The 15,673-nt window shown below is 39.5% G+C and overlaps 1 protein-coding gene across 1 annotated transcript; it reads left to right on the top strand.

The window, feature by feature from the left end:
• Positions 1–13,872: 13,872 nt before the first annotated feature.
• Positions 13,873–14,970, top strand: LOC100026568 (beta-chimaerin-like). The gene has a single exon (XM_056812885.1). It carries the CDS (start codon positions 14,056–14,058, stop codon positions 14,791–14,793), a length of 738 nt encoding a protein of 245 aa, XP_056668863.1. The 5' UTR covers positions 13,873–14,055; the 3' UTR covers positions 14,794–14,970.
• The last annotated feature ends 703 nt before the right edge of the window (positions 14,971–15,673 follow it).

Genomic DNA, 15,673 nt, shown 5'->3' on the forward strand with positions numbered 1-15,673 from the left:
TCCTTTTTATCCCTTTCTGTACAAATGCAACATGGTATGGCAGGATCAAAGGGAAGGCAGTCTGTTTTTTTTTAATTTTATTTATTTAATTGATTAATTTAGAATATTTTTCCATGGTTATATGATTCATGGTATTTCCCTCCCCTCTGCCTAACCCCCTCCCATAGCCATCAAACAATTTCCTTGAGTTTTATATGTGTCATTGATCAAGACATATTTCCATATTATTAATATTTGCTATAGTGATCATTCAAAGTCAACATCCTCAATTATATACCCATCAAACCATGTGATCAAGCAAATGTTTTTCTTCTGTGCTTCTGTTCCCACAGTTCTTTCTCTGAATGTGAATAGTGTTCTTTCTCATAAGTCCTTCTAAACTGTCCTGGATCATTGCATTGCTGCTAGTAGAGAAGCCCATTACATTCAATTGTACCACAGTGTATCAGTCTTTGTGTATAATGTTCTCCTATTTCTGTTTCTTTCACTCTGCATCAGTTCCTAGAGGTCATTTTCCAATTTTGTGCCACCACAAAGAGTGTGGCTATAAATATTTTTGTACAAGTCTTTTTCATTATTATCTCTTTGGGGTACAAACCCAGAAGTGGTATGGCTGGATCAAAGGACAGGTTGTATTTTAAAGCTCTTTGTGCTTAATTCCAAATTTGTTGGATCAATTCACAACTCCACCAGCAGTCTATTAATGTCCAAATTTTGCCACCTCCCCTCCAACATCTATTACTTTCCTTTGTTGTCATGTTAGCCAATTTTCTATGTGTGAGGTGATACCTCAGAGTTGTATTGATTTTCATTTCTCTAATTATAAGAGATTTAGAAAACTTTTTTCATGTGCTTTGTACCAGTCCACCCATGTGTATGTATAAGATAAATGTTTGATCTCTAGAAACGCATAGTCAGTCCTGCACATGGCAGTAAAGTCATTGACCTTTGATTCCAGCATTCTTAAGATTGTGGCATGAATACAGGTTTCTTTGTGCTCACAAGGCTGAGGTAATCCATGCGTCAAACTTGTTGTAATTTACACTTGAACCAATAGCAATCCACTGTGTCTTCATGAATATGTATTACATACATTTTACATCATTATGTTAATAAATATGAGCAGCCCACAGAGAACCCTCCTCTTTATCTTTTTTAACTTTTCTCTCTCCTACCTGGAACTTGGCCTCAAACCAGGAACCTCTTATCTTATGGAACCTCTTTACTCTTTGTAAAGACCTTTCCTTCTTACTCTCTAACCTCAAGGCAGTGTGATCTGCACTTAGAGCACAAGCTCTAAGCTATCAGAGGTTATTCTCTTAGCTCATCTCTATCCTCATTCCTGAAGCACTTTGTTGATTAAGGTTACCTATCTGCCTTGTGTCCCTGCAAAGATAGGTAGCCTGGGCTCTCTGTGTGACCCACTCTTTTCTTAGAACTTCGTAGGTGTCTGGCTCTATTCTTATCCTTTCCCTCAGCTTCAGCTCTATCCTCAAGGTATAATTAACTAATCTTTCCTTTTATTATAATGGCTGCTGGTCAGCACGTTATATGCTTATTGATAGTTTTGGTTTCTTTATCTGAAAACTGCCTATTCATGTCCGTTGCTATTTATCAATTGGGGAACAGCTTGACTTTTTGTATAATTGATTTAGCTCCTTATAAATTTGAGTAATTAGACTTTTGTCAGAGGTTTTTGTTATAAAATTTTTCCCCCAATTTGTTGCTTCTCTTCTAATTTTGGTTGCACTGGTTATATTTGTACAAATCCTTTTTAATTTCATATAATCAATATTATTTGATTTATATTTTGTAATGTTCTCTATCTCTTGCTTTGTCTTAAATTCTTTCATTTCCCATACATCTGACACATATACGATTTTATGTTCACCTAATTTACTTATAGTTTCCCTCTTTATATTTAAGTCAGTTCCCCATTCTGATTTTATCTCAGTGTAGGTGTAGGGTGTAAGACATTGATCTAAGCCCAATATCTTCCATACTATTTTCTAATTTTCCCCAGCAGTTTTTGTCAAATAACTGGCTCTTTTACCAAAAGCTGGGATCTTTGGATTTCTCTTACACTCTCTTACTGAAGAGACCCCATTAAATGTCCATACATTTCTCTGGAAGTATATAGTCAGTTTTGATTGGTAGGTGATCATTGGTAGGAGGCCCAATTCTCTTGCCTTACTGAAAATCATATTTCAAGCCTTGTGGTTCTTTATTTTGGAAGTTGCCAGATCCTTTGTAATCCTGATTGTTGTTCCTTGATATCTGAATTGTCTCTTTCTGGCTACTTGTGAATTATTTTCTCCTTTGGCTGGAAGTTCTTGAATTTGGCTATTACATTCATGGGGGCTGTCTTTTGAGGATTTAATGTATAGGGTGATCTATGGACTCTTTAAATGTGTATTTTATCCTCTTATTCAAAAATATCAGAGTTTTCTTGTATAATTTCTTCTAATATGATATCAAGGCTTTTATTTTTTTCCAGACATTCAATTAGAACAACAATTCTCAAATTCTCCTCGTGGACCTGTTTTTCCAGATCATTTGTTTTTTCATTGAGCTATTTCATGTTTCCTTCTATTTTGTCATTCTTTTGATTTTGTTTTATTAATTTTCCCTGTCTCTTGAGATCATTAGCTTCTACTTGTACAATTCTAGTCTTCAAAGACTGATTTGCAGTTTTTATCTTTTGATTCCCCTTTTCAGTTTGGTCTAACCTGCTTCTCATGGCTCTGAGCCTGTTAATTCTGGTCTCCAATTTGCTTATTATTTCATTTCATTTTTGTACCTCTTTTTCCATATGAGCAATTTTGTTTTTTTAAGCTGTTTTATTTTCCTTTTGAATTGCTTTCATTTTTCCCACTTTTCTTCCCACTTTTCTTCTATACTTCTTACTTTATTCTTGAATTCCTTTTTGACTTCCACAAGAGATTGTGACTTATTTCCATTTTTTTTGAAAACTTGGATGTGTTTTCTTGTTTGTCATTCACTTCTGGTGCTTCTATATTTTTCTCCTTTTCATCAAAGAAATTATTCAGGGTCAAAAGCTGCCCAGGTTCCATGCTCTTAAGCTTTGAGTCCCAAGTCTTGCTGCCATGGACTTGCCCTACTCTCAGGAGTAGGTCAAAAAGCAGTTTAAGAATAAAGTTAGACTTCCAGGTAAACATGGCTGCAATCTAGATGAGACTCGTTTCCCCTCCCCAGCACTAAACAATATAGACTACCTCAAAAGAGCATAAAAATCACCTTTGGAAGAACTGAGGGACTCCCCAGTACCCCACAGAAATGAAGGTATTGGAGTGACTGAGGAGCATCTCTGTCTGGGGGGGGGGACACAGCAGGGTCCTTGGGATCTAAAGATTGCAAGGAAATGACCTCTCAGGGTGGTTTCACAGAAGAATCCTGCTCTGAGCACAGGGGGCTGCGGAGCTGAACATGAGGCAGTTGAGCTGAACAACTGGGAGGAGCTAAACACCTGGCCAGGCAGCGCTGATTGCCTGGGGAGTTGGGCTGAACACTGGGACCTGTGCTCTAAGAAACCTCAGAGGCTGGGAAGAACTACTCTGAGGCAACCTAAATTCACAGAAATCCCGCCCATATCACCCAGACCCCAGACCAAAATAAGAAAGTGTTATAAAATCACTAAAGGGATGGCTCACATGTCCCAAAATCAAACCTCCAAGAAGAAAGAGGGGGTAAAGTGACTATTGAAAACTTTTATGGAGGGAGTACCCAAGGAAAATAAGAGAATGAGGATGAAATCCAAACAAAATCAGAACATGCCTCCCAAAATGGAACTTATCCACAAGCTGTGGAAGATCTCAAACTGGAGCTTACCCAAAAGATGGAAACATCCCTACGACCAAAATTAAGCATCTGGAAGACAGGGAGCATGCCCAAAAGATGGAAACCTTTTGGAAAGAAAAATGGAAAAAGAGATCAGCAGCCTGATAGACAAGTCTTCACAATTGGAGAAAGTGCTGGAAGCATCTAATAGAAGGGCAGACAAAGATGAAAAGTAAAACCAGTCCCTAATGACCAGAATTAAGCAGCTGGAAGACAGCAAGATTACAAAACAGCAAGTATCAATAAAGCAAAGCCAAAAAAATTAATGAATTAGAAGAAAACATGAAGTATCTCACTGAAAAGGTCACAGACGTGGAAAACAGAGGAAGAAGAAACAACCTCAGAATTATTGGTCTCCCCAAAAAACCTGAGATAAACAAAAACCTCGATGGTATTCTACAGGAGATTATAGAAGAATATTGCCCACATGTTCTGGCACAAGGGGGCAAAATAGTAATAGAAAGGGTTCATAGAACACCCTCTATACTAAATCCCCAAAAGATAACCCCCAGGAATGTAATCGCCAAATTCAAGAGCTTCCAAGAAAAGGAGAAAATCCTACAAGAAGTCAAGAAGAGGAGCTTCAGATACAGGGCAGCTTCCATAAGGATCACACAGGTCTTAGTGGCTAAAACACTAAGAGACCACAAAGCATGGAACACGATACTTAGAAAGGCAAGACAGCTGGGTCTCCAACCAAGAATCAACTACCTAGCAAAACTGACTATATACTTCCAGGGGAATGTATGGGCATTCAACAAAATAGAAGATTTCTAAGAATTTACTAAGAAAAGACAAGAATTTAGTGGAAAATTTGACATCCAATCAGAAAGCAAGAGAAACATGAAAAGGTAAATATGAAAGAAAGGGGAAAGGAGATAAATCTTATCTTTTTCTTTAAGTCAAACTCTCTTCTATAAGGACTACATTTATATCAAATTATATATATATATATATATATATATTAATATGTGGGGAAAATGTATTGTGTAACTCTCAAAAATTGTATGCATCATAAGAGTAGTTAGAAGAATCATGCATAGGGAAAGATTCGGGCAACAAGAAGATTTGGTGAAAGGGGGGCAAAGAAATAAAAAGGGAGGGGGGAAGCATCGATAATAATAACATTTACTTCAAGAAATGGGAGGGGGGAGAATAAATAGAATAATCTTTCCCATACAAAGAGACACATGGGAAGGGGAGGGGAAGAACTCTCATATGAGAAGGAGAGGAAGAGAGCGTGAAGTAGAATTACTTAAACCTTACTCTCAGTGAAATTAAATCTGAGAAGCAAGAACATCTAGATCCAGTGGGATCCTGAATTCTATCTTAACCAACAGGGTAAGAAAGATAGGAAAATCAAGGAGGGGGAGGGGGAAGGGAGTATAAAAAGGTAGGGAAGGAGAGGGCGAAGGGGAAGGGAGCATAAAAAGGGAAGTGCTAGAAAGAGAAGCATATCAATGGAGGGGACTAGGGGGACTGACCTAAAGTAAATCACTGGTTCAAAAAGATATAGCTAAAGAAGAAAGGTCAGAACTAGGGGAAGATATCAAAATGCCCGGGAATGCACAAGTGATAAGCATAACTTTGAACGTGAATGGGATGAACTCATCCATAAAATGTAGACAAATAGCAGATTGGATTAGAACCCAAAACCAAACCATTTTTTGTCTTCAAGAAATATATGAGGCGGATTGATACTCACAAGGTTAGAATTAAAGGATGGAGTAAGACCTTTTGGGCCTCAACTGATAGAAAGAAGGCAGGAGTTGCAATCATGATATCTGACAAAGCCAAAGCAAAAACAGACCTGATCAAAAGGGATAGGGAAGGTAATTATATTCTATTAAAAGGGAGTATAGACAATGAGGAAATATCACTAATCAACATGTATGCACCAAATGGTATAACATCCAAATTTTTAATGGAGAAACTAGGAGAATTGAAGGAGGAAATAGACAGTAAAACCATATTAGTGGGAGACTTGAACCAACCACTATCAAATTTAGATAAATCAAACCAAAAAATAAATAAGAAAGAGGTAAAAGAGGTGAATGAAATCTTAGAAAAATTAGAGTTAATAGACATATGGAGAAAAATAAATAGGGACAAAAAGGAATACACCTTCTTCTCAGCACCACATGGCACATTCACAAAAATAGATCATACACTAGGTCACAGAAACATGGCACTCAAATGCAGAAAAGCAGAAAGGATAAATGCAAACTTTTCAGATCATAAAGCAATAAAAATATTGATAGGAAAGGGTACATGGAGAGCCATATCAAAAACCAATTGGAAATTAAATAATATGATACTCCAAAATCAGTTAGTTAGAGAAGAAATCATAGAAACAATAATTTCATTGAGGAAAATGACAATGGTGAGACATCCTTTTAAACCTTATGGGATACAGCCAAAGCAGTACTTAGAGGAAAATTCATATCCATGAGTGAATATATTAACAAATTAGGGAGGGCAGAGATCAATTAATTTGAAATGCAAATAAAAAAAACTTGAGAAAGAACAAATTAAATACTCCCAGAAGGAAACCAAACTAGAGATCCTAAAAATTAAAGGAGAAATTAATAAAATTGAAATCTATAAAACTATTGAGCTAATAAACAAGACTAGAAGCTGTTACTTTGAAAAAAACAGACAAAATAGACAAAGAACTGGTCAATCTAACTTAAAAAAAAGGAAAGAGGAAAGACAAATTAACAGCATTAAAGAAGAAAAGGGGGACCTCACCTCCAACAAAGAGGAAATTAAGGCAATCATTAAAAAATACTTTGCCCAACTATATGGCAATAAAGATACCAACCTAGGTGATATGGATGAATATCTACAAAAATATAAATTGCCTAGACTAACAGAAGAAGAAATAGATTTCCTTAATAATCCCATATCAGAAAATGAGACAATAAGTAAAAAGCCTTGTACAAGAATATTCATACCTGCACTCTTTGTGGTGGCCAAAATTGGAAAATGAGGGGATGCCCTTCAATTGGGGAATGGCTGAACAAATTGTGGCATATGTTGGTGATGGAATATTATTGTGCTAAACGGAATAATAAAGTAGAGGAATTCCTTTGAGCCTGGAACAACCTCCAAGAAGTGATGCAAAGCAGAAGGAGCAGAACCAAGAAAAAATTATACACAGAGACTCATACACTATGGTACAATCGATGGTAATGGCTTCTCCATTAGTGTCAATGCAATGTCCCGGAAAAATCTGCAGGGTTCTAAAAAACACTATCCACAAGCATAGGATAAACTATGGGAGTAAAATCACCGAGGAAAAGCAACTGCTTGAATACAGGGGGAAGGGGATACGACTGAGGAGAGACTCTAAATGAACACTCTAATACAAATACCAAGAACATGGAAATGGGTTCGAACCAAGAACATAAGTGATATTTAGTGGAATCGTGCATCGGCTATGGGAGAGATGGTGGGAAGGGGGTGGGAGGAGGGAAAGAAAATGATCTTTTTCCCAATGAATACTATTTGGAAATGACCAAATGAAATAATATTTAAAGTGAAAAAAAAGAATGAAGTAAGAAGTATAGAAGAAAAATGGGAAGAAAAGTGGGAAAAAGAAATGAGGAGGAGGAGGAGGAGAAGAAAGATGAAGACAAAGATCTGTGATGAGGAAATCACTTTAACAGACTGATATATATTAATTTAAGGTCGCCAAGGAATTCAGCTATGTAATTCCTAAATGAAAACTCAAGTCAGCCATCAACCTTTTATAGAGTTTAATTACAAACAGGAGGAAGAAAGGAAATAGATATAGAGAGAGGGAGAGAGAAAGGGGAGAGAAGGGAATAGGGCTTAAATACCCCTACTGTTAGGCTGGGCCAAAAGGCCCAAGCCCTTAGATAGCTGGGGGCAAAGAAAGGAGATCAAAACCTATTACTCACGTGACCAAAATGGAGAAACAATCTCAGGGGCCTCCACCTCCAGCTTCCTTCAGAGCAGCTTCCTTCAGAGCCAGCACAACCTCTTAGAGCCAAAACCTCTCCAAACCACCACCCCAGTCCTCAGACCCCTCTATCTTTAAGGAAACCATCCAAGTTCCCTCCCCTCAGTTCTCACATCTACCAATCACTGTCCATGTCTTCCCTGTGCCAATGGTGGCTCTAGCTTAACCCAGGACCGCCCAGTGGTCTGTGGCTTTGCACATGTCTGTTGAAGGTTATATTCTCAAATAATTAAATCTTTGATCCTTTGCTACAGCCCTTCCTAAATCCTGTTACCCTGAGTAGGGTAGAGATTGGAATAATTAAATTTTGATCTATGCTGCAGCCCTTCCTAAATCCTTGTAGGACTGAGTGGGGTGGAAATTGTATTTTCCAAGACCTGGTTCTGTCATTCCAAGTATCTCTATTGTATCAATTCTAAAATCAATCATGACTCAAAGAAATTCCTGTTCTGTGCTTAAGCATAGGTCAAAGCCCTTTCCATTGTTCAGCAAAAGGTTTCTGTCCTAAAGTAATCTTAAGAAGGGAGGAGGAAAAAACCCTTCCCGACCGATCTCAAACTAGAAGCTCCTAAAGCGCCGAAATTCAAAACGATCAACAGCACAGACCCTGGGAACCCTCCTCCTGGACCTGGACCCGGTTCAAAAGGTACGGCTCCCCTTAAAAGCCAGAACCCGAGATCCCTCGGACCTCAGGGGTAGGAGCGCAGAGTCCAAGGCTCACGGAAGCGGCAGCCGCGCCGGGCTCAGAGAGCAGGGTCTGAGGAACAACAACCCTCAGGGTCTTCTACCCAAGTCCCAGTCCGGGTGAAAGTTACTGCCTGGGGCTTCCGCTGCAAAGAGCCGGTCGGTCAAAGAGCCGGTCGGTCTGGGTGAAAGTTACTGCCTGGGGCCTCCTCTGCAAAGAGCCTGTCGGTCCGGGTGAAAGTTACTGCCTGGGGCCTCTGCTGCAGAGAGCTGGTCAAAACAACAGCAACCCTCAGGGCGGGCAAGACAGCCTCACGGGCTGGATCCTGCTATCCAAGTCTCAGTGAAAGTCTGTGCTCTCGGAGCTGGGGGAAGCGGCAGCCCATCCCCCCGCAGGCCAACGAAACAGCCTCACGGCCAGGGATTCTGAAGGCAACTTCCGGAAATCGAGCCAGGGGGAGAGTGTGGCCTCGTGGTCCGACCCTTCCATTCCAGTTCCAGTGAGGCATATTCAGTTTAACCCAGGGAACGCTCATAGAACCAACATCTGCCCAGGACTAAAGCCTCTGATCACCAGACAAAGACAAGAAAAGCCAATCCTCCACGTTCAGAGATGACAAACTCCACAGAAGCACAGAAGCCCCAAAATACCAAGAAAAATAAGAAGAAAGGGGCGACTCTGGACACATTCTATGGAGCCAAAATACAAAATACAGAGCAGATAGAAGAAGATATACAAGAAAATTCTCCAAAATCTTCCAAAGGAAATAGAAACTCTCCACAAACCCATGAAGAATTTGAATCAGAAAGGACCAAAAAGATGGAAGCCCTCTGGGAGGAAAAGTGGGAAATGATGCAAAAGAAATTCACGCATCTACAAAACCAGTTTGACCAAACTGTAAAAGAAAACCAGGCTTTAAAGCAAGAACTAATAAAGCAAAGCCAAAACACCAAGAAATTAGAAGAGAACATAAAATATCTCACCGACAAGGTGATAGATCTGGAAAACAGGGGGAGAAGAGAAAATTTAAGAATAATTGGACTCCCAGAAAAGCCAGAAATAAACACCAAACTGGACATGGTGATACAAGATATAATCAAAGAAAATTGCCCAGAGATTCTAGAACAAGGGGGCAATACATCCACTGACAGAGCTCACAGAACACCTTCTACACTAAACCCCCAAAAGACAACTCCCAGGAATGTAATTGCCAAATTCCAAAGCTATCAAACAAAAGAAAAAATCCTACAGGAAGCCAGAAAAAGACAATTTAGATATAAAGGAATGCCAATCAGGGTCACACAAGACCTTGCAAGTTCTACGCTGAATGATCGTAAGGCATGGAACATGATCTTCAGAAAGGCAAGAGAGCTGGGTCTCCAACCAAGAATCAGCTACCCAGCAAAACTGACTATATACTTCCAAGGGAAAGTATGGGCATTCAACAAAATAGAAGACTTCCAACTTTTTGCAAAGAAAAGACCAGAGCTCTGTGGAAAGTTTGATACCGAAAATCAAAGAGCAAGGAATACCTGAAAAGGTAAATATTAAGGAAAGGGGAAAAATGTTATCTTCTTTTACTCAAACTCTCTTCTATAAGGACTACATTTATATCAACCTATGTATACTAATATGTGGGGAAAATGTAATGTATAAATAGGGGGTAAAGAAAGACCAAATAGAATAATGGTTCTCACACAAAGATTCACAGGGGAAGGGGAGGGGAAGAAAACTCCTATAAGAAGGACAGGAAGAGAGAGGGGGGGGTTACTTAAACCTCAATCTCAGGGAAATCAACTCTGAGAGGGAAAAACATCCAGATCCATTGGGATCTTGAATTCTATCTTACCCAACAAGGGTAAGGAGAAGGGAAAACCAAGGGGGGGAGGGGGAGAGGGAGAACAAAAAGGGAGGGAAAGAGAGGGGGGAGGGGGAGGGAACAAAAAGGGAGGGACAAAAAAGGGAAACATCAAGGGAGGGGACAAGGGGGACTGATTCAAAGTAAATCACTGGACTAAAAGGTAGAGCCGAAGAAGAAAAGGTTAGAATTAGGGAAGGCAATCAAAATGCCAGGGAGTCCACAAATGACAATCATAACTTTGAACGTGAATGGGATGAACTCACCCATAAAACGTAGACGAATAGCTGAATGGATTAGAATCCAAAACCCTACCATATGTTGTCTTCAAGAAACACACATGAGGCGGGTTGACACCCACAAGGTCAGAATTAAAGGATGGAGTAAGACCTTCTGGGCCTCAACTGATAGAAAGAAGGCAGGAGTGGTAATCATGATATCTGATAAAGCCAATGCAAAAATAGACCTGATCAAAAGGGATAGGGAAGGTAATTATATTTTGTTAAAAGGGACTCTAGACAATGAGGAAATATCATTAATCAACATGTATGCACCAAATAATATAGCACCCAAATTTCTAATGGAGAAACTAGGAGAATTGAAGGAAGAAATAGACAATAAAACCATACTAGTGGGAGACTTAAACCAACCATTATCAAATTTAGATAAATCAAATCAAAAAATAAATAAGAAAGAGGTAAAAGAAGTGAATGAAATCTTAGAAAAATTAGAATTAATAGACATATGGAGAAAAATAAATAGGGATAAAAAGGAATACACCTTCTTCTCAGCACCACATGGCACATTCACAAAAATTGACCATACATTAGGTCACAGAAACATAGCACACAAATGCAAAAAAGCAGAAATAATGAATGCAGCCTTCTCAGATCACAAGGCAATAAAAATAATGATTAGTAATGGTACATGGAAAACCAAATCTAAAACCAATTGGAAATTAAACAATATGATACTCCAAAACCGTTTAGCTAAAGAAGAAATCATAGAAACAATTAATAATTTCATCAAGGAAAATGACAATGGCGAAACATCCTTTCAAACCTTTTGGGATGCAGCCAAAGCGGTAATCAGAGGCAAATTCATATCCCTGAAAGCTCATATTAACAAACAAGGGAGAGCAGAGATCAATCAATTGGAAATGCAATTGAAAAAACTCGAAAGCGATCAAATTAAAAACCCCCAGCAGAAAACCAAATTAGAAATCCTAAAAATTAAGGGAGAAATTAATAAAATCGAAAGTGATAGAACTATTGATTTAATAAATAAGACAAGAAGCTGGTACTTTGAAAAAACAAACAAAATAGACAAAGTACTGGTCAATCTAATTAAAAAAAGGAAGGAAGAAAAGCAAATTCACAGCATTAAAGATGAAAAGGGGGACAGCACCTCCAATGAGGAGGAAATTAAGGCAATCATTAGAAATTACTTTGCCCAATTATATGGCAATAAATACACCAATTTAGGAGAAATGGATGAATATATACAAAAATACAAACTGCCTAGACTAACAGAAGAGGAAATAGAATTCTTAAATAATCCCATATCAGAAATTGAAATCCATCAAGCCATCAAAGAACTTCCTAAGAAAAAATCCCCAGGGCCTGATGGATTCACCTGTGAATTCTATCAAACATTCAGAGAACAGTTAACCCCAATACTATACAAACTATTTGACATAATAAGCAAAGAGGGAGTTCTACCAAACACCTTTTACGACACAAACATGGTACTGATTCCAAAACCAGGCAGGTCAAAAACAGAGAAAGAAAACTATAGACCAATCTCCCTAATGAATATAGATGCAAAAATTTTAAATAGGATACTAGCAAAAAGACTCCAGCAAGTGATCAGAAGGATCATTCACCATGATCAAGTAGGATTCATACCAGGGATGCAGGGCTGGTTCAACATTAGGAAAACCATCCACATAATTGACCACATCAACAAGCAAACTAGCAAGAACCACATGATTATCTCAATAGATGCAGAAAAAGCCTTTGATAAAATACAACACCCATTCCTATTAAAAACACTAGAAAGCATAGGAATAGAAGGGTCATTCCTAAAAATAATAAACAGTATATATCTAAAACCAACAGCTAATATCATCTGCAATGGGGATAAACTAGATGCATTCCCAATAAGATCAGGAGTGAAACAAGGATGCCCATTATCACCTCTACTATTTGACATTGTACTAGAAACACTAGCAGTAGCAATTAGAGAAGATAAAGAAATTGAAGGCATCAGAATAGGCAAGGAGGAGACCAAGTTATCACTCTTTGCGGATGACATGATGGTCTACTTAAAGAATCCTAGAGATTCAACCAAAAAGCTAATTGAAATAATCAACAACTTTAGCAAAGTTGCAGGATACAAAATAAACCCACATAAATCATCAGCTTTTCTATATATCTCCAACACAGCTCAGCAGCAAGAACTAGAAAGAAAAATCCCATTCAAAATCACCTTAGACAAAATAAAATACCTAGGAATCTATCTCCCAAGACAAACACAGGAACTATATGAACACAACTACAAAACACTCGCCACACAACTAAAACTAGTCTTGAACAATTGGAAAAACATTAACTGCTCATGGATAGGACGAGCCAATATAATAAAAATGACCATCCTACCCAAACTTATTTATCTATTTAGTGCCATACCCATTGAACTACCAAAATACTTTTTCACTGATTTAGAAAAAACCATAACAAAGTTCATTTGGAAGAACAAAAGATCAAGGATATCCAGGGAAATAATGAAAAAAAACACATATGATGGGGGCCTTGCAGTCCCAGACCTCAAACTATATTACAAAGCAGCAGTCATCAAAACAATTTGGTACTGGCTAAGAAACAGAAAGGAAGATCAGTGGAATAGACTGGGGGAAAACGACCTCAGCAAGACAGTATACGATAAACCCAAAGATCCCAGCTTTTGGGACAAAAATCCACTATTCGATAAAAACTGCTGGGAAAATTGGAAGACAGTGTGGGAGAGACTAGGAATAGATCAACACCTCACACCCTACACCAAGATAAATTCAAAATGGGTGAGTGACTTAAACATAAAGAAGGAAACCATAAGTAAATTGGGTAAACACAGAATAGTATACATGTCAGACCTTTGGGAGGGGAAAGGCTTTAAAACCAAGCAAGATATAGAAAGAATCACAAAATGTAAAATAAATAATTTTGACTACATCAAACTAAAAAGCTTTTGTACAAACAAAACCAATATAACTAAAATCAGAAGGGAAACAACAAATTGGGAAAAAATCTTCATAGAAACCTCTGACAAAGGTTTAATTACTCATATTTATAAAGAGCTAAATCAATTGTACAAAAAATCAAGCCATTCTCCAATTGATAAATGGGCAAGGGAAATGGATAGGCAGTTCTCAGATAAAGAAATCAAAACTATTAACAAGCACATGAAGAAGTGTTCTAGTGGCTGGCTAGGGAGGCTGGGAGTAGGCGGCCGCTTCGCGCTCTGCGTCCCCGGGACTTTGCCATGGGCTGGGGGCAGCGGCGGCGGCGGCAGCAGCGGCGGCGGCGCCCGGACAGCAGCAGTGGCTGCGGCGCCCACATCTGGCTCAGAAGCTAAAGAGGGGCGGCCGGGGAGGAGAGAAAGCGGGGGATGATGGCAGCGTCCAGCAACTCCAGCTTGTCGGGCTCCTCGGTTTCCTTGGATGCTGAAGAATACCAGCCTCCAATATGGAAATCATACTTGTATCAGTTGCAGCAGGAAGCACCAAGACCCAAGAGAATCATCTGTCCTCGGGAGGTGGAGAACAGACCGAAATATTATGGACGAGAGTTTCACGGGATCATCTCTCGAGAGCAAGCAGACCAGCTCCTTGGGGGTGCCGAGGGGGCGTATATTCTCAGAGAAAGTCAGCGACAGCCCGGTTGCTACACGTTAGCACTAAGGTTCGGGAACCAGACCCTTAACTACCGGCTTTTCTATGATGGGAAACACTTTGTGGGAGAGAAGAGGTTTGAATCCATCCACGACTTGGTGACAGATGGCCTGATCACACTGTACATAGAAACAAAAGCCTCCGAATACATTTCCAAAATGACAACAAACCCCATGTATGAACACATTGGCTACGCCACTTTGCTAAGAGAGAAGGTGTCCAGGAGACTGAGCCGGTCCAAGAACGAGTCGAGAAAAGCGAGCGTGACCAGCGAAGAGCACCATCCCGCTGTGGAGAAGATTTCCTCCCTGGTGCGGAGAGCAGCCCTCGCGCAGAATGACAACCACTGCAACTATGAGAAGACCCACAACTTCAAGGAGCCAACACTTCTGAATCCATCTAACCGCATCATTGTCCGGCTACATCCCTCTACCTTGTCCAAAGGGAAAGCATGAGAGACTTGGTCAACTGTGGAGCTTTAGACAAACTGTCTGCCTGGCACTCTGCCGATCTACCTTTCCAGCAATCCTCTCCCAAAAAAGGGAAATGAAGTCAGTCGCCCATGCCCGCTTCTCAATGAAGACATGCTGGCCCTTCATGAGCACTACTTCTGTCCTCGCTATCGAGAATGCATTTAAATAAGACCTTCGAAGCCAACCCTTGAAATAATAAATTCCAGAATTTTACCAGAAAAAAAAAGAAGTGTTCTACATCTCTTATAATCAGAGAGATGCAAATCAAAACAACTCTGAGGTATCACCTCACACCTAGCAGATTGGCTAACATAACAGCAAAGGAAAGTAATGAATGCTGGAGGGGATGTGGCAAAGTAGGGACATTAATTCATTGCTGGTGGAGTTGTGAACTGATCCAACCATTCTGGAGGGCAATTTGGAACTATGCCCAAAGGGCGACAAAAGAATATCTACCCTTTGACCCAGCCATAGCACTGCTGGGTCTGTACCCCAAAGAGATAATGGACACAAAGACTTGTACAAAAATATTCATAGCTGCGCTCTTTGTGGTGGCCCAAAACTGGAAAACGAGGGGATGCCCATCAATTGGGGAATGGTTGAACAAACTGTGGTATATGTTGGTGATGGAATACTATTGTGCTCAAAGGAATAATAAAGTGGAGAAGTTCCATGGAGACTGGAACAACCTCCAGGAAGTGATGCAGAGCGAGAGGAGCAGAACCAGGAGAACATTGTACACAGAGACTAATACACTGTGGTATAATCGAACGTAATGGACTTCTCCATTAGGGGCGGTGTAATGTCCCTGAACAAATTTCAGGGATCCAGGAGAAAAAAAACACCATTCATAAGCAAAGGA

This window comes from Monodelphis domestica, chromosome 1, assembly GCF_027887165.1.
Source record: "Monodelphis domestica isolate mMonDom1 chromosome 1, mMonDom1.pri, whole genome shotgun sequence".
NCBI classification, from domain to species: domain Eukaryota; kingdom Metazoa; phylum Chordata; class Mammalia; order Didelphimorphia; family Didelphidae; genus Monodelphis; species Monodelphis domestica.